We start from the raw sequence: 16,883 nt of genomic DNA, 5'->3' as shown, positions 1-16,883 counted from the left end.
ATGCAGCCGAAGACCGTGCGGCTTTACTATAAGAAGATGTCCAAGTGAACCAGGAGTTTGTGCAACGGTGCGTATGACTAATAATAAATCACTGTTTACGCTCAAGTATTTTCTCCCCCCTTCACAGTATTAAAGCACTCCGTGATATCGATACCCAGGAAGCTCCAGATGATTTCTTAAACGTTATAAATCGGTGGACCCTCGAGTCAGTCTCTGTGGTGGCTCTGGACAAGCAGTTGGGACTGCTCAAAGAGTCGGGCGATAACGACCAGGCTGTGTTACTTTTCAAGTACCTGGACGATTTTTTTGAATTAACAGCCGATCTGGAGATGAAGCCCTCCATCTGGCGTTACGTTAAAACACCCAAGCTAATGAAGATAATGAAGTCCCTAGATGGCGTTCAAGAAATAACTTCAGCGTATGTAGACGAAGCTATAGAGCGTCTAGAGAAAGAGGCCAAGGAGGGTGTTGTCCGCCCTGAGAGCGAGCAGAGTGTACTGGAAAAGCTGCTCAAGATCGACAAAAAGGTGGCGACGGTTATGGCCATGGACATGCTAATGGCCGGAGTGGATACCGTACGTAGTCTGTTGTTCTCATACTTACCCTTATCTCATACATCCTTTTTTTCCAGACCTCAAGTACCTTTACAGCGGCCTTGCTGTGCCTTGCCAAGAATCCGCAGAAGCAGGCCGTACTCCGAGAAGAGGTGATGAAGGTTCTACCCGAGAAGGACTCCGAATTCACTGAGGCATCGATGAAGAACGTTCCCTATCTACGTGCCTGCATCAAAGAGTCACAACGGATCTATCCTTTGGTCATCGGCAATGGCCGATTTCTCAATCGGGACAGCGTTTTGAGCGGATATCAAGTGCCAGCTGGTACCTGTGTGTCGATGGTTCCCCTGAGCTTGCTGTCAAGCGAGGAGCACCTCCCCAAGGCTGCTGAGTTCCTGCCAGAACGTTGGATTCGTAACGCCACAGACTCCAACGGGCAATGCCCGGCAAATGACTTGAAGCTGAAGAATCCGTTTGTGTTCTTGCCCTTCGGATTTGGACCCCGGATGTGCGTTGGAAAGCGCATCGTGGACATGGAGCTCGAGCTGGGCATCGCTCGACTCATTCGGAACTTTAGCATCGAGTTCAATCATCCCACGGAGAACGCTTTCCGCTCCTCCCTGATCAATTTGCCCAACAGTAAACACATTTCTCATCCTAAATTATCTTTACAACTGGAAAACCTTGAAGGAACTTATTTGCAATATAAAGTAGGTGTTTTTTTGGCCGCACGTCAATCAGAATCAATTTGTTTTGTGCTTTGAGCATGAGGCAAATCAAGCACACAAAATTTTTATTGTGCATTTGTGCCAACACGAGAGGCGTCACTTATCTGTGCAGAGGCATTTTCCTTGAGCAACACATTGTGCAACGAAATCCTGCACACATCACATAAATTCCTTCCATTCGCGAATACAAGACCCATTCCTATTGGCTATGGTTGACCCAACCTCCATCAAGGGAGAGATCCTTGAGATGACTGGCGAGCATGTGGAGCAGCTCCATTCAATGTGGTCCCTCATGTTCGACCCGAAGACATGCGAGGACTTTCTGCACAAACTCAAGGCGCACGCGGATAATTTCTATACGGATCTGCTGACCGAGTCGCGGGAGAAGCAGGCGGCCATCCTGGATGACATAGCCGCACTCCGAGCCGAGGCCAGCGACCTCACCCGACTCCTCCATGAGACGGTGGACATTGGTCAGAGGCCCGACGATGTGCCACTGATCATATGGCAGCTGAAGCTGGACAAAAGCATTGAGCATCTGCGCGAGGAGCTCTCGAAACGTCGGGCGGAGATCGGGGAGCTGCTGCTCCAGCAGGAGCAGCTCTGCGAAGAGCTGGGCGCACTGCCGCTCCTCAACTGGCGGACCCGCTGCCCCTGCCCGATGAGATGGACGGCTTTCGCGACCATCTCGACAACATGCGCTCTCAGCGCGCAGTGCGCCAGACGGAGCTGGACCAGCTGCGCAAGGCCATCAAGCATGACATGAAGATGCTCGAGCTGATGCCCCACACCGATGCAGAGGATCGCCTACTGAACGATCTGAGCCACAATCTAACACCAGAGACACTAGAGCGGCTGCGGCAGAATGCGCAACAGTTATGCCGAGCAGATCCAGGAGCTGCGCTCCAAAATCCATGACATGCGCGAGAAGATCTACTTGCTGTGGGATCGCCTCCAGGAGACGGACGAGAGCGCCATGCGACGAGTGCGCGAGTGCACCGAGAATACGCAGCGCACCTATGACATCCTCCATTTGGAGCTGCAGCGCTGCCAGGCACTGCGCAGCCAGAACCTCAAGACGTTCATCGAGCAGCTGCGCGTCGAGATAAGCAAGTGGTGGGATCTAACGCTCAAGAGCCAGCAGGAGCGCAAGCGTTTCTCCAACTACTACAATAAGTATTACAACGAAGACCTGTTGGAGCTGCACGAGCTGGAGCTGGATGATCTGAAGAGCTTCTACACGTGCAACAAGGAGATTTTCGATCTGTACGAGAGCCGTGCAGAACTTTCGTCCCGCATGCAGGCTCTAGAGGCAAAGGCCAACGAGCCGAATCGTTTTCAACAATCGTGGCGGCCAGTTCCTTAAAGAGGAAAAGGAACGCAAGGCCATCACCTCGAAGCTGCCCAAGATTGAGAAGCAGATCACTGAACTGGTGCACGCCTATGAGGTGCAATCGCATGGCCCGTTTCTGGTTTATGGCGAGAACATACTGGAGCTGATGGCTGGCGAATGGGAGAACTATCGGCAGGACAAGCAGAGCTCGGCCCGCAAGAAGGCCCCGCCCACCACGAGGACGGGCAGCAGCAGCAAATTGATGATGCCACCGCCGACTGCCGGTTCAACGGCCCCTCGCACGCCCCGAACTTTGAAGAACATGTCCTCAATGTCGACCTCGACAATGTCGTTGCGCATGACCCCAACAATCCAGCTGATCACTCCCAATATGACCAAGAGCACTGGGAATCTGCACAAGCGACTGAATCCATCAGCACCCGCCAGCTCTTCGGGGTAACGGACTCCCAACGCCAAGCGCAGCCTCATGAGCTCTCTGAATTCGATACGCCCGTCGCCGTCTACCGCACAGCGGCTGGCCAACAGCCAGCTGAAGGCGTCCAAGTCGCCACTAAAGCGGGTCCGCGTCCTGGACAACACATTGCGTCGCAGCGGGGGATTGGGCAGACGCAGCATTGGCACACGCTCGAACAAGAAGCCATTCCGAGTATATGACCGATGAGACCACTGAAAATGACCGCGAAGCCGGGATCTCCTATGAAGAATTGGTGCCCACGAGTCGCTCCTCAGTGCTGCCCGTCGGCGAGGCTCAGCATCAGCGCAATCGCGTGGCTGTGCCACGAATTCGCCATGTCCTCGTAAACCACAATTCGGTGTCGTCGGCCGCCAACACACCGTCAAAGCAGGCGGTCAATCAGGAGGGGAGGCCTCGATTTGGCAATCAATTGAAGCTCCCATCGCCACGTGAAAGTCGCATGTGGCCGAATCCACGATGAGATTATTGGAATTTTTATTTGCGTTTTGTGTTTGATTTCATTTTTTGTACCTTTATCTGTTTATCTCTGTTTCATTTATTTTCGATGTTGGCCCAATAAAAATTAAATTACCTTCTAGAAGGACAACCGAACCAAAAAAAAAATAACAAGATATAAAAAAGCGCTAAAGATTAGCTTGTTTATATTATTTTCAGGCCCAAGACTTTCGGCAGTCTACCGACCATTCAATGCCCAATAAATTAAATTTGGCCAAAAAATCTGATGCCATAATTATGGCGATTTATTTGTTTCATTTCATTGAGAGTCAGATCAATCATAATACTATATTTCTAAATATTCCGTAGAAGGTATAACATAGTCGATCAAATAGCAGTCTATATTAAAAAAATATGGCAAGTGTTTACAATTATTTCTGTTTGGCTTTCGCACGCTCCCGCGAACGTGTTTTGGCACTCTCTCTCTCTCTTGTTCTGTTTGTGCTCTGTTATCGGTCAGCTCTTTTTGCAGCAAAGCTCTCGCAGGCCTTTCAAATAGCTAGCTAATGGAATGATTTAGCAGTATAGCTCTGGCAGTGAATGAATTAAGTTCCTAACAAGCAAAATGCTGAATGTGCGCAGCGGTCTATCTATAATTCAGGCGCAAAAAGCAGCCCTCTCTGTCAGCAGTCCGCTGGTAAATATATAGTATACATATATATCCGATATCACAGTGATATACGTTTTTAAATCTCTTGTAGCGTTGGCAGACCACAGCAGCTGTAGCAGAGCCCAGAAATGATGCAGAGTGGCTACAAGCTCGTCCCTTTGATCAGATTCCTAGTACAACTTTTCTGTCTACTGTTCGGAATTTTATGCCTGGAGGAAAATATAGCAAACTGGACATTGTGAAATTGTTCAAAGCTTTGCAAGACGACTATGGAAACATATTATATTTAACAGGTATGATGGGAGGTACGTCATACCTGATGACTCACAATCCCAAGGACTTCGAGGTCGTGTTCCGGAACGAAGGAGTGTGGCCGCATCGGCCTGGCAACGATACTCTTCGCTATCATCGGAAGACTCATAGAAAGGATTTCTTCCAGGGAGTGGAGGGAGCTTTACCCACACAAGGAAAAACCTGGAGCGACTTTCGATCGGCTGTAAATCCTGTCCTAATGCAGCCGAAGAACGTGCGGCTTACTATAGGAAGATGTCCCAAGTGAACCAGGAGTTTGTGCAACGGTGCGTATGACTGATAATAAATCCCTGTTTACGCTCAAGTATGTTCTCCCCCCTTCGCAGTATTAAAGCACTCCGTGATATCGATACCCAGGAAGCTCCAGATGATTTCTTAAACGTTATAAATCGGTGGACCCTCGAGTCAGTCTCTGTGGTGGCTCTGGACAAGCAGTTGGGACTGCTCAAAGAGTCGGGCGATAACGACCAGGCTGTGTTACTTTTCAAGTACCTGGACGATTTTTTTGAATTAACAGCCGATCTGGAGATGAAGCCCTCTATCTGGCGTTACGTTCAAACACCCAAGCTAATGAAGCTAATGAAGTCCCTAGATGGCGTTCAAGAAATAACTTCAGCGTATGTAGACGAAGCTATAGAGCGTCTAGAGAAAGAGGCCAAGGAGGGTGTTGTCCGCCCTGAGAGCGAGCAGAGTGTACTGGAAAAGCTGCTCAAGATCGACAAAAAGGTGGCGACGGTTATGGCCATGGACATGCTAATGGCCGGAGTGGATACCGTACGTAGTCTGTTGTTCTCATACTTACCCTTATCTCATACATCCTTTTTTTCCAGACCTCAAGTACCTTTACAGCGGCCTTGCTGTGCCTTGCCAAGAATCCGGAGAAGCAGGCCGTACTCCGAGAAGAGGTGATGAAGGTTCTACCCGAGAAGGACTCCGAATTCACTGAGGCATCGATGAAGAACGTTCCCTATCTACGTGCCTGCATCAAAGAGTCACAACGGATCTATCCTTTGGTCATCGGCAATGGCCGATTTCTCAATCGGGACAGCGTTTTGAGCGGAAACCAAGTGCCAGCTGGTACCTGTGTGTCGATGGTTCCCCTGAGCTTGCTATCAAGCGAGGAGCACTTCCCCAAGGCTGCTGAGTTCCTGCCAGAACGTTGGATTCGTAACGCCACAGACTCCAACGGGCAATGCCCGGCAAATGACTTGAAGCTGAAGAATCCGTTTGTGTTCTTGCCCTTCGGATTTGGACCCCGGATGTGCGTTGGAAAGCGCATCGTGGACATGGAGCTCGAGCTGGGCATCGCTCGACTCATTCGGAACTTTAGCATCGAGTTCAATCATCCCACGGAGAACGCTTTCCGCTCCTCCCTGATCAATTTGCCTTGAAGGAACTTATTTGCAATATAAAGTAGGTGTTTTTTTGGCCGCACGTCAATCAGAATCAACTTGTTTTGTGCTTTGAGGCATGAGGCAAATCAAGCACACAAAATTTTCATTGTGCAATTTGTGCCAACACGAGAGGCGTCACTTATCTGTGCGGAGGCATTTTCCTTGAGCAACACATTGTGCAATCGAAATCCTGCACACATCACATAAATTCCTTCCATTCGCGAATACAAGACCCATTCCTATTGGCTATGGTTGACCCAACCTCCATCAAGGGAGAGATCCTTGAGATGACTGGCGAGCATGTGGAGCAGCTCCATTCAATGTGATCCCTCATGTTCGAGCCGAAGTCATGCGAGGACTTTCTGCACAAACTCAAGGCGCACGCGGATAATTTCTATACGGATCTGCTGACCGAGTCGCGGGAGAAGCGGACCCGCTTTAGTGGCGACTTGGACGCCTTCAGATGGCTGTTGGCCAGCCGCTGTGCGGTAGACGGCGACGGGCGTATCGAATTCAGAGAGCTCATGAGGCTGCGCTTGGCGTTGTGAGTCCGATACCCCGAAGAGCTGGCGGCTGCTGATGGATTCAGTCGCTTGTGCAGATTCCCAGTGATCTTGGTCATATTGGGAGTGATCAGCTGGATGGTTGGGGTCTTGCGCAACGACAGTGGCGAGGTCGACATTGAGGACATGTTCTTCAAAGGTCGGGGCGTGCGAGGGGCCGTTGAACCGGCAGTCGGCGGTGGCATCATCAATTTTCTGCTGCTGCCCGTCCTCGGGTGGGCGGGGCCTTCTTGCGGGCCGAGCTCTGCTTGGCCTGCCGATAGTTCTCCCATTCGCCAGCCATCAGCTCCAGTATGTTCTCGCCATAAACCAGAAACGGGCCATGCGATTGCACCTCATAGGCGTGCACCAGTTCAGTGATCTGCTGCTCAATCTTGGGCAGCTTCGAGGTGATGGCCTTGCGTTCCTTTTCCTCTTTAAGGAACTGGCCGCCACGATTGTTGAAACGATTCGGCTCGTTGGCCTTTGCCTCTAGAGCCTGCATGCGGGACCAAAGTTCTGCACGGCTCTCGTACAGATCGAAAATCTCCTTGTTGCACGTGTAGAAGCTCTTCAGATCATCCAGCTCCAGCTCGTGCAGCTCCAACAGGTCTTCGTTGTAATACTTATTGTAGTAGTTGGAGAAACGCTTGCGCTCCTGATGGCTCTTGAGCGTTAGATCCCACCTCTTGCTTATCTCGACGCGCAGCTGCTCGATGAACGTCTTGAGGTTCTGGCTGCGCAGTGCCTGGCAGCGCTGCAGCTCCGAATGGAGGATGTCATAGGTGCGCTGCGTATTCTCGGTGCACTCGCGCACTCGTCGCATGGCGCTCTCGTCTGTCTGCTGGAGGCGATCCCACAGCACGTAGATCTTCTCGCGCATGTCATGGATTTTGGAGCGCAGCTCCTGGATCTGCTCGGCATAACTGTTGCGCATCTGCCGCAGCCGCTGTAGTGTCTCTGGTGTTAGATTGTGGCTCAGTTCGTTCAGTAGGCGATCCTCTGTATCGGTCTGGGGCATCAGCTCGAGCATCTTCATGTCATGCTTGATGGCCTTGCGCAGCTGGTCCAGCTCCGTCTGGCGCACTGCGCGCTGAGAGCGCAGGTTGTCGAGATGGTCGCGAAAGCCGTCCATCTCATCGGGCAGGGGCAGCGGGTCCGCCAGTAGAGGGAGCGGCAGTGCGCCCAGCTCTTCGCAGAGCTGCGCCAGCTGGAGCAGCAGCTCCCCGATCTCCGCCCGACGTTTCGAGAGCTCCTCGCGCAGATGCTCAATGCTTTTGTCCAGCTTCAGCTGCCATATGATCAGTGGCACATCGTCGGGCCTCTGACCAATGTCCACCGTCTCATGGAGGAGTCGGGTGAGGTCGCTGGTCTCGGCTCGGAGTGCGGCTATGTCATCCAGGATGGCCGCCTGCTTCTCCCCGTCAGCAGATCCGTATAGAAATTATCCGCGTGCGCCTTGAGTTTGTGCAGAAAGTCCTCGCATGTCTTCGGCTCGAACATGAGGGACCACATTGAATGGAGCTGCTCCACATGCTCGCCAGTCATCTCAAGGATCTCTCCCTTGATGGAGGTTGGGTCAACCATAGCCAATAGGAATGGGTCTTGTGTTCGCGAATGGAAGGAATTTATGTGATGTGTGCAGGATTTCGATTGCACAATGTGTTGCTCAAGGAAAATGCCTCCGCACAGATAAGTGACGCCTCTCGTGTTGGCACAAATTGCACAATGAAAATTTTGTGTGCTTGATTTGCCTCATGCCTCAAAGCACAAAACAAGTTGATTCTGATTGACGTGCGGCCAAAAAAAACACCTTTATATTGCAAATAAGTTCCTTCAAGGTTTTCCAGTTGTAAAGATAATTTAGGATGAGAAATGTGTTTACTGTTGTGCAAATTGATCAGGGAGGAGCGGAAAGCGTTCTCCGTGGGATGATTGAACTCGATGCTAAAGTTCCGAATGAGTCGAGCGATGCCCAGCTCGAGCTCCATGTCCACGATGCGCTTTCCAACGCACATCCGGGGTCCAAATCCGAAGGGCAAGAACACAAACGGATTCTTCAGCTTCAAGTCATTTGCCGGGCATTGCCCGTTGGAGTCTGTGGCGTTACGAATCCAACGTTCTGGCAGGAACTCAGCAGACTTGTGGAAGTGCTCCTCGCTTGATAGCAAGCTCAGGGGAACCATCGACACACAGGTACCAGCTGGCACTTGGTATCCGCTCAAAACGCTGTCCCGATTGAGAAATCGGCCATTGCCGATGACCAAAGGATAGATCCGTTGTGACTCTTTGATGCAGGCACGTAGATAGGGAACGTTCTTCATCGATGCCTCAGTGAATTCGGAGTCCTTCTCGGGTAGAACCTTCATCACCTCTTCTCGAAGTACGGCCTGCTTCTCCGGATTCTTGGCAAGTCACAGCAAGGCCGCTGTACTTGAGGTACTTGAGGTCTGGAAAAAAAGGATGTATGAGATAAGGGTAAGTATGAGAACAACAGACTACTTACAGTATCCACTCCGGCCATTAGCATGTCCATGGCCATAACCGTCGCCACCTTTTTGTCGATCTTGAGCAGCTTTTCCAGTACACTCTGCTCGCTCTCAGGGCGGACAACACCCTCCTTGGCCTCTTTCTCTAGACGCTCTATAGCTTCGTCTACATACGCTGATAGTTATTTCTTGAACGCCATCTAGGGACTTCATTAGCTTCATTAGCTTGGGAGTTTTAACGTAACGCCAGATGGAGGGCTTCATCTCCAGATCGGCTGTTAATTCAAAAAAATCGTCCAGGTACTTGAAAAGTAACACAGCCTGGTCGTTATCGCCCGACTCTTTGAGCAGTCCCAACTGCTTGTCCAGAGCCACCACAGAGACTGACTCGAGGGTCCACCGATTTAAAACGTTTAAGAAATCATCTGGAGCTTCCTGGGTATCGATATCACGGAGTGCTTTAATACTGTGAAAGGGGGAGAACATACTTGAGCGTAAACAGGGATTTATTATCAGTCATACGCACCGTTGCACAAACTCCTGGTTCACTTGGGACATCTTCTTATAGTAAAGCCGCACGTTCTTCGGCTGCATTAGGACAGGATTTACAGCATATCGAAAGTCGCTCCAGGTTTTTCCTTGTGTGGGTAAAGCTCCCTCCATTCCCTGGAAGAAATCCTTTCTATGAGTCTTCCGATGATAGCGAAGAGTATCGCTGCCAGGCCGATGCGGCCACACTCCTTCGTTCCGGAACACGACCTCGAAGTCCTTGGGATTGTGAGTCATCAGGTATGACGTACCTCCCATCATACCTGGTAAATATAATATGTTTCCATAGTCGTCTTGCAAAGCTTTGAACAATTTCACAATGTCCAGTTTGCTATATTTTCCTCCAGTCATAAAATTCCGAACAGTAGACAGAAAAGTTGTACTAGGAATCTGATCAAAGGGACGAGCTTGTAGCCACTCTGCATCATTTCTGGGCTCTGCTACAGCTTCTGTGGTCTGCCAACGCTACAAGAGATTTAAAAACGTATATCACTGTGATATCGGATCTATATGTATACTATATATTTACCAGCGGACTGCTGACAGAGAGGGCTGCTTTTTGCGCCTGAATTATAGATAGACCGCTGAGCACTTTCAACATTTTGCTTGTTAGGAACTTAATTCATTCACTGCCAGAGCTATACTGCTAAATCATTCCATTAGCTAGCTATTTGAAAGGCCTGCGAGAGCTTTGTTGCAAAAAGAGCTGACCGATAACAGAGCACAAACAGAACAAGAGAGAGAGAGAGTGCCAACACACGTTCGCGGGAGCGTGCGAATGCCAAACAGAAATAATTGTAAACATTTGATATTGATCTGACTCTCAATGAAATAAAACAAATAAATCGCCATAATTATGGCAGCAGATTTTTTTGGCCAAATTTAATTTATTGGGCATGGAATGGTCGGTAGACTGCCGAAAGTTTTGGGCCTGATAATAATATAAACAAGCTAATCTTTGGCGCTTTTTTATATCTTGTTATTTTATTTTTTTGGTTCGGTTGTCCTTCTTGAAGGTAATTTAATTTTTATTGGGCCAACATCGAAAATAAATGAAACAGAGATAAACAGATAAAGGTACAAAAAATGAAATCAAACATAAAACGCAAATAAAAATTCCAATAATCTCATCGTGGATTCGGCCACATGCGACTTTCACGTGGCGATGGGAGCTTCAATTGATTGCCAAATCGAGGCCTCTCCTCCTGATTGACCGCCTGCTTTGATGGTGTGTTGGCGGCCGACGCCACCGAATTGTGGTTTACGAGGACATGGCGAATTCGTGGCACAGCCACGCGATTGCGCTGATGCTGAGCCCCGCCGACGGGCAGCACTGAGGAGCGACTCGTGGGCACCAATTCTTCATAGGAGATCCCGGCTTCGCGGTCATTTTCAGTGGTCTCATCGGTCATATACTCGGAATCGCTGGGCGATCTTGTATCCGGCACCGCTGATTTTGTGCGTGGCTTCTTGATCGAGCGTGTGCCAATGCTGCGTCTGCCCAATCCCCCGCTGCGACGCAATGTGTTGTCCAGGACGCGGACCCGCTTTAGTGGCGACTTGGACGTCTTCAGCTGGCTGTTGGCCAGCCGCTGTGCGGTAGACGGCGACGGGCGTATCGAATTCAGAGAGCTCATGAGGCTGCGCTTGGCGTTGGGAGTCCGATACCCCGAAGAGCTGGCGGCTGCTGATGGATTCAGTCGCTTGTGCAGATTCCCAGTGCTCTTGGTCATATTGGGAGTGGTCAGCTGGATTGTTGGGGTCTTGCGCAACGACATTGTCGAGGTCGACATTGAGGACATGTTCTTCAAAGTTCGGGGCGTGCGAGGGGCCGTTGAACCGGCAGTCGGCGGTGGCATCATCAATTTGCTGCTGCTGCCCGTCCTCGTGGTGGGCGGGGCCTTCTTGCGGGCCGAGCTCTGCTTGGCCTGCCGATAGTTCTCCCATTCGCCAGCCATCAGCTCCAGTATGTTCTCGCCATAAACCAGAAACGGGCCATGCGATTGCACCTCATAGGCGTGTACCAGTTCAGTGATCTGCTGCTCAATCTTGGGCAGCTTCGAGGTGATGGCCTTGTGTTCCTTTTCCTCTTTAAGGAGCTGGCCGCCACGATTGTTGAAACGATTCGGCTCGTTGGCCTTTGCCTCTAGAGCCTGCATGCGGGACCAAAGTTCTGCACGGCTCTCGTACAGATCGAAAATCTCCTTGTTGCACGTGTAGAAGCTCTTCAGATCATCCAGCTCCAGCTCGTGCAGCTCCAACAGGTCTTCGTTGTAATACTTATTGTAGTAGTTGGAGAAACGCTTGCGCTCCTGCTGGCTCTTGAGCGTTAGATCCCACCACTTGCTTATCTCGACGCGCAGCTGCTCGATGAACGTCTTGAGGTTCTGGCTGCGCAGTGCCTGGCAGCGCTGCAGCTCCGAATGGAGGATGTCATAGGTGCGCTGCGTATTCTCGGTGCACTCGCGCACTCGTCGCATGGCGCTCTCGTCCGTCGCCTGGAGGCGATCCCACAGCACGTAGATCTTCTCGCGCATGTCATGGATTTTGGAGCGCAGCTCCTGGATCTGCTCGGCATAACTGTTGCGCATCTGCCGCAGCCGCTCTAGTGTCTCTGGTGTTAGATTGTGGCTCAGTTCGTTCAGTAGGCGATCCTCTGCATCGGTCTGGGGCATCAGCTCGAGCATCTTCATGTCATGCTTGATGGCCTTGCGCAGCTGGTCCAGCTCCGTCTGGCGCACTGCGCGCTGAGAGCGCAGGTTGTCGAGATGGTCGCGAAAGCCGTCCATCTCATCGGGCAGGGGCAGCGGGTCTGCCAGTAGAGGGAGCGGCAGTGCGCCCAGCTCTTCGCAGAGCTGCTCCTGCTGGAGCAGCAGCTCTCCGATCTCCGCCCGACGTTTCGAGAGCTCCTCGCGCAGATGCTCAATGCTTTTGTCCAGCTTCAGCTGCCATATGATCAGTGGCACATCGTCGGGCCTCTGACCAATGTCTACCGTCTCATGGAGGAGTCGGGTGAGGTCGCTGGCCTCGGCTCGGAGTGCGGCTATGTCATCCAGGATGGCCGCCTGCTTCTCCCGCGACTCGGTCAGCAGATCCGTATAGAAATTATCCGCGTGCGTCTTGAGTTTGTGCAGAAAGTCCTCGCATGTCTTCGGCTCGAACATGAGGGACCACATTGAATGGAGCTGCTCCACATGCTCGCCAGTCATCTCAAGGATCTCTCCCTTGATGGAGGTTGGGTCAACCATAGCCAATAGGAATGGGTCTTGTATTCGCGAATGGAAGGAATTTATGTGATGTGTGCAGGATTTCGATTGCACAATGTGTTGCTCAAGGAAAATGCCTCCGCACAGATAAGTGACGCCTCTCGTGTTGGCACAAATTGCACAATGAAAATTTTGTGTGCTTGATTTGCCTCATGCCTCAAAGCACAAAACAAGTTGATTCTGATTGACGTGCGGCCAAAAAAACACCTACTTTATATTGCAAATAAGTTCCTTCAAGGTTTTCCAGTTGTAAAGATAATTTAGTATGAGAAATGTGTTTACTGTTGGGCAAATTGATCAGGGAGGAGCGGAAAGCGTTCTCCGTGGGATGATTGAACTCGATGCTAAAGTTCCGAATGAGTCGAGCGATGCCCAGCTCGAGCTCCATGTCCACGATGCGCTTTCCAACGCACATCCGGGGTCCAAATCCGAAGGGCAAGAACACAAACGGATTCTTCAGCTTCAAGTCATTTGCCGGGCATTGCCCGTTGGAGTCTGTGGCGTTACGAATCCAACGTTCTGGCAGGAACTCAGCAGCCTTGGGGAAGTGCTTCTCGCTTGATAGCAAGCTCAGGGGAACCATCGACACACAGGTACCAGCTGGCACTTGGTATCCGCTCAAAACGCTGTCCCAATTGAGAAATCGGCCATTGCCGATGACCAAAGGATAGATCCGTTGTGACTCTTTGATGCAGGCACGTAGATAGGGAACATTCTTCATCGATGCCTCAGTGAATTCGGAGTCCTTCTCGGGTAGAACCTTCATCACCTCTTCTCGGAGTACGGCCTGCTTCTCCGGATTCTTGGCAAGGCACAGCAAGGCCGCTGTAAAGGTACTTGAGGTCTGCAAAAAAAGGATGTATGAGATAAGGGTAAGTATGAGAACAACAGACTACGTACGGTATCAACTCCGGCCATTAGCATGTCCATGGCCATAACCGTCGCCACCTTTTTGTCGATCTTGAGCAGCTTTTCCAGTACACTCTGCTCGCTCTCAGGGCGGACAACACCCTCCTTGGCCTCTTTCTCTAGACGCTCTATAGCTTCATCTACATACGCTGAAGTTATTTCTTGAACGGCATTTAGGGACTTCATTAGCTTCATTAGCTTGGGTGTTTTAACGTAACGCCAGATGGAGGGCTTCATCTCCAGATCGGCTGTTAATTCAAAAAAATCGTCCAGGTACTTGCAAAGTAACACAGCCTGGTCGTTATCGCCCGACTCTTTGAGCAGTCCCAACTGCTTGTCCAGAGCCACCACAGAGACTGACTCAAGGGTCCACCGATTTATTACGTTTAAGAAATCATCTGGAGCTTCCTGGGTATCGATATCACGGAGTGCTTTAATACTGTGAAGGCGGGAGAACATACTTGAGCGTAAACAGGGATTTATTATCAGTCATACGCACCGTTGCACAAACTCCTGGTTCACTTGGGACATCTTCTTATAGTAAAGCCGCACGTTCTTCGGCTGCATTAGGACAGGATTTACAGCCGATCGAAAGTCGCTCCAGGTTTTTCCTTGTGTGGGTAAAGCTCCCTCCACTCCCTGGAAGAAATCCTTTCTATGAGTCTTCCGATGATAGCGAAGAGTATCGCTGCCAGGCCGATGCGGCCACACTCCTTCGTTCCGGAACACGACCTCGAAGCCCTTGGGATTTTGAGTCATCAGGTATGACGTACCTTCCATCATACCTGGTAAATATAATATGTTTCCATAGTCGTCTTGCAAAGCTTTGAACAATTTCACAATGTCCAGTTTGCTATATTTTCCTCCAGGCATAAAATTCCGAACAGTAGACAGAAAAGTTGTACTAGGAATCTGATCAAAGGGACGAGCTTGTAGCCACTCTGCATCATTTCTGGGCTCTGCTACAGCTGCTGTGGTCTGCCAACGCTACAAGAGATTTAAAAACGTATATCACTGTGATATCGGATCTATATGTAAACTATATATTTACCAGCGGACTGCTCACAGAGAGGGCTGCTTTTTGCGCCTGAATTATAGATAGACCGCTGCGCACTTTCAACATTTTGCTTGTTAGGAACTTAATTCATTCACTGCCAGAGCTATACTGCTAAATCATTCCATTAGCTAGCTATTTGAAAGGCCTGCGAGAGCTTTCTTGCAAAAAGAGCTGACCGATAACAGAGCACAAACAGAACAAGAGACAGAGAGAGAGTGCCAAAACACGTTCGCGGGAGCGTGCGAATGCCAAACAGAAATAATTGTAAACATTTGCCATATTTTTTTAATATAGACTGCTATTTGATCGACTATGTTATACCTTCTACGGAATATTTAGGAATATAGTATTATGATTGATCTGACTCTCAATGAAATGAAACAAATAAATCGCCATAATTATGGCATCAGATTTTTTGGCCAAATTTAATTTATTGGGCATGGAATGGTCGGTAGACTGCCGAAAGTTTTGGGCCTGATAATAATATAAACAAGCTAATCTTTAGCGCTTTTTTATATCTTGTTATTTTTTTTTTGGTTCGGTTGTCCTTCTTGAAGGTAATTTAATTTTTATTGGGCCAACATCGAAAATAAATGAAACAGAGATAAACAGATAAAGGTACAAAAAATGAAATCAAACATAAAACGCAAATAAAAATTCCAATAATCTCATCGTGGATTCGGCCACATGCGACTTTCACGTGGCGATGGGAGCTTCAATTGATTGCCAAATCGAGGCCTCCTGATTGACCGCCTGCTTTGACGGTGTGTTGGCGGCCGACGCCACCGAATTGTGGTTTTCGAGGACATGGCGAATTCGTGGCACAGCCACGCGATTGCGCTGATGCTGAGCCCCGCCGACGGGCAGCACTGAGGAGCGACTCGTGGGCACCAATTCTTCATAGGAGATCCCGGCTTCGCGGTCATTTTCAGTGGTCTCATCGGTCATATACTCGGAATCGCTGGGCGATCTTGTATCCGGCACCGCTGATTTTGTGCGTGGCTTCTTGTTCGAGCGTGTGCCAATGCTGCGTCTGTGGACGCAATGTGTAGTCCAGGACGCGGACCCGCTTTAGTGGCGACTTGGACGCCTTCAGCTGGCTGTTGGCCAGCCACTGTGCGGTAGACGGCGACGGGCGTATCGAATTCAGAGAGCTCATGAGGCTGCGCTTGGCGTTGGGAGTCCGATACCCCGAAGAGCTGGCGGCTGCTGATGGATTCAGTCGCTTGTGCAGATTCCCAGTGCACTTGGTCATATTGGGAGTGATCAGCTGGATTGTTGGGGTCTTGCGCAACGACATTGTCGAGGTCGACATTGAGGACATGTTCTTCAAAGTTCTTGTGTTCCTTTTCCTCTTTAAGGAGCTGGCCGCCACGATTGTTGAAACGATTCGGCTCGTTGGCCTTTGCCTCTAGAGCCTGCATGCGGGCCCAAAGTTCTGCACGGCTCTCGTACAGATCGAAAATCTCCTTGTTGCACGTGTAGAAGCTCTTCAGATCATCCAGCTCCAGCTCGTGCAGCTCCAACAGGTCTTCGTTGTAATTCTTATTGTAGTAGTTGGAGTTGCTGGCTCTTGAGCGTTAGATCCCACCACTTGCTTATCTCGACGCGCAGCTGCTCGATGAACGTCTTGAGGTTCTGGCTGCGCAGTGCCTGGCAGCGCTGCAGCTCCGAATGGAGGATGTCATAGGTGCGCTGCGTATTCTCGGTGCACTCGCGCACTCGTCGCATGGCGCTTTCGTCCGTCTCCTGGAGGCGATCCCACAGCACGTAGATCTTCTCGCGCATGTCATGGATTTTGGAGCGCAGCTCCTGGATCTGCTCGGCATAACTGTTGCGCATCTGCCGCAGCCGCTCTAGTGTCTCTGGTGTTAGATTGTGGCTCAGATCGTTCAGTAGGCGATCCTCTGCATCGGTCTGGGGCATCAGCTCGAGCATCTTCATGTCATGCTTGATGGCCTTGCGCAGCTGGTCCAGCTTCGTCTGGCGCACTGCGCGCTGAGAGCGCAGGTTGTCGAGATGGTCGCGAAAGCCGTCCATCTCATCGGGCAGGGGCAGCGGGTCCGCCAGTAGAGGGAGCGGCAGTGCGCCCAGCTCTTCGCAGAGCTGCTCCTGCTGGAGCAGCAGCTCCCCGATCTCCGCCCGACGT

General features: G+C 50.5%; 5 protein-coding genes and 1 pseudogene across 5 annotated transcripts; 2 read left to right on the top strand and 4 right to left on the bottom strand.

Annotated features, from left to right (window-relative positions):
• On the top strand, nt 1–3,929 carry LOC117191511 (probable cytochrome P450 12a5, mitochondrial). The gene is made up of 4 exons (XM_033396357.1): nt 1–44; nt 128–575; nt 632–1,193; nt 3,916–3,929. Exons 1-4 carry the CDS (start codon nt 1–3, stop codon nt 3,927–3,929), a joined length of 1,068 nt encoding a protein of 355 aa, XP_033252248.1.
• Nucleotides 3,930–4,146: 217 nt separating this feature from the next.
• LOC117191939 lies at nt 4,147–5,919 on the top strand (annotated as a pseudogene).
• Nucleotides 5,920–8,364: 2,445 nt separating this feature from the next.
• LOC117191510 (probable cytochrome P450 12a5, mitochondrial) lies at nt 8,365–9,006 on the bottom strand. The gene is made up of 3 exons (XM_033396356.1): nt 8,971–9,006; nt 8,481–8,869; nt 8,365–8,386 (listed from the first exon to the last, which is right to left on the bottom strand). The coding sequence occupies exons 1-3, from the start codon at nt 9,004–9,006 to the stop codon at nt 8,365–8,367; spliced, it is 447 nt and encodes a 148-aa protein (XP_033252247.1).
• A 1,695-nt stretch (nt 9,007–10,701) lies between these two features.
• On the bottom strand, nt 10,702–12,750 carry LOC117191509 (protein regulator of cytokinesis 1-like; the record flags this gene model as incomplete). The annotated part of the gene is made up of 1 exon (XM_033396355.1): nt 10,702–12,750. A coding segment is annotated over exon 1 (2,049 nt), but the record flags the coding sequence as incomplete, so codon positions are not given.
• A 289-nt stretch (nt 12,751–13,039) lies between these two features.
• On the bottom strand, nt 13,040–14,874 carry LOC117191508 (probable cytochrome P450 12a5, mitochondrial; the record flags this gene model as incomplete). The annotated part of the gene is made up of 4 exons (XM_033396353.1): nt 14,729–14,874; nt 14,177–14,664; nt 13,669–14,116; nt 13,040–13,612 (listed from the first exon to the last, which is right to left on the bottom strand). Coding segments are annotated over exons 1-4 (1,581 nt in total), but the record flags the coding sequence as incomplete, so codon positions are not given.
• A 603-nt stretch (nt 14,875–15,477) lies between these two features.
• On the bottom strand, nt 15,478–16,001 carry LOC117190124. Its single transcript, XM_033395208.1, has 2 exons — nt 15,637–16,001; nt 15,478–15,533 (listed from the first exon to the last, which is right to left on the bottom strand). The coding sequence occupies exon 1, from the start codon at nt 15,987–15,989 to the stop codon at nt 15,672–15,674; it is 318 nt and encodes a 105-aa protein (XP_033251099.1). The 5' UTR covers nt 15,990–16,001; the 3' UTR covers nt 15,478–15,533; nt 15,637–15,671.
• Between the last annotated feature and the right edge of the window lie 882 nt (nt 16,002–16,883).

The sequence above is a fragment of the Drosophila miranda genome, assembly GCF_003369915.1.
Source record: "Drosophila miranda strain MSH22 chromosome Y unlocalized genomic scaffold, D.miranda_PacBio2.1 Contig_Y1_pilon, whole genome shotgun sequence".
Lineage (NCBI taxonomy): Eukaryota > Metazoa > Arthropoda > Insecta > Diptera > Drosophilidae > Drosophila > Drosophila miranda.
The sequence above is the reverse complement of the archived record's forward strand: the minus strand, read 5'-3'. Positions and strand labels throughout refer to the sequence as shown.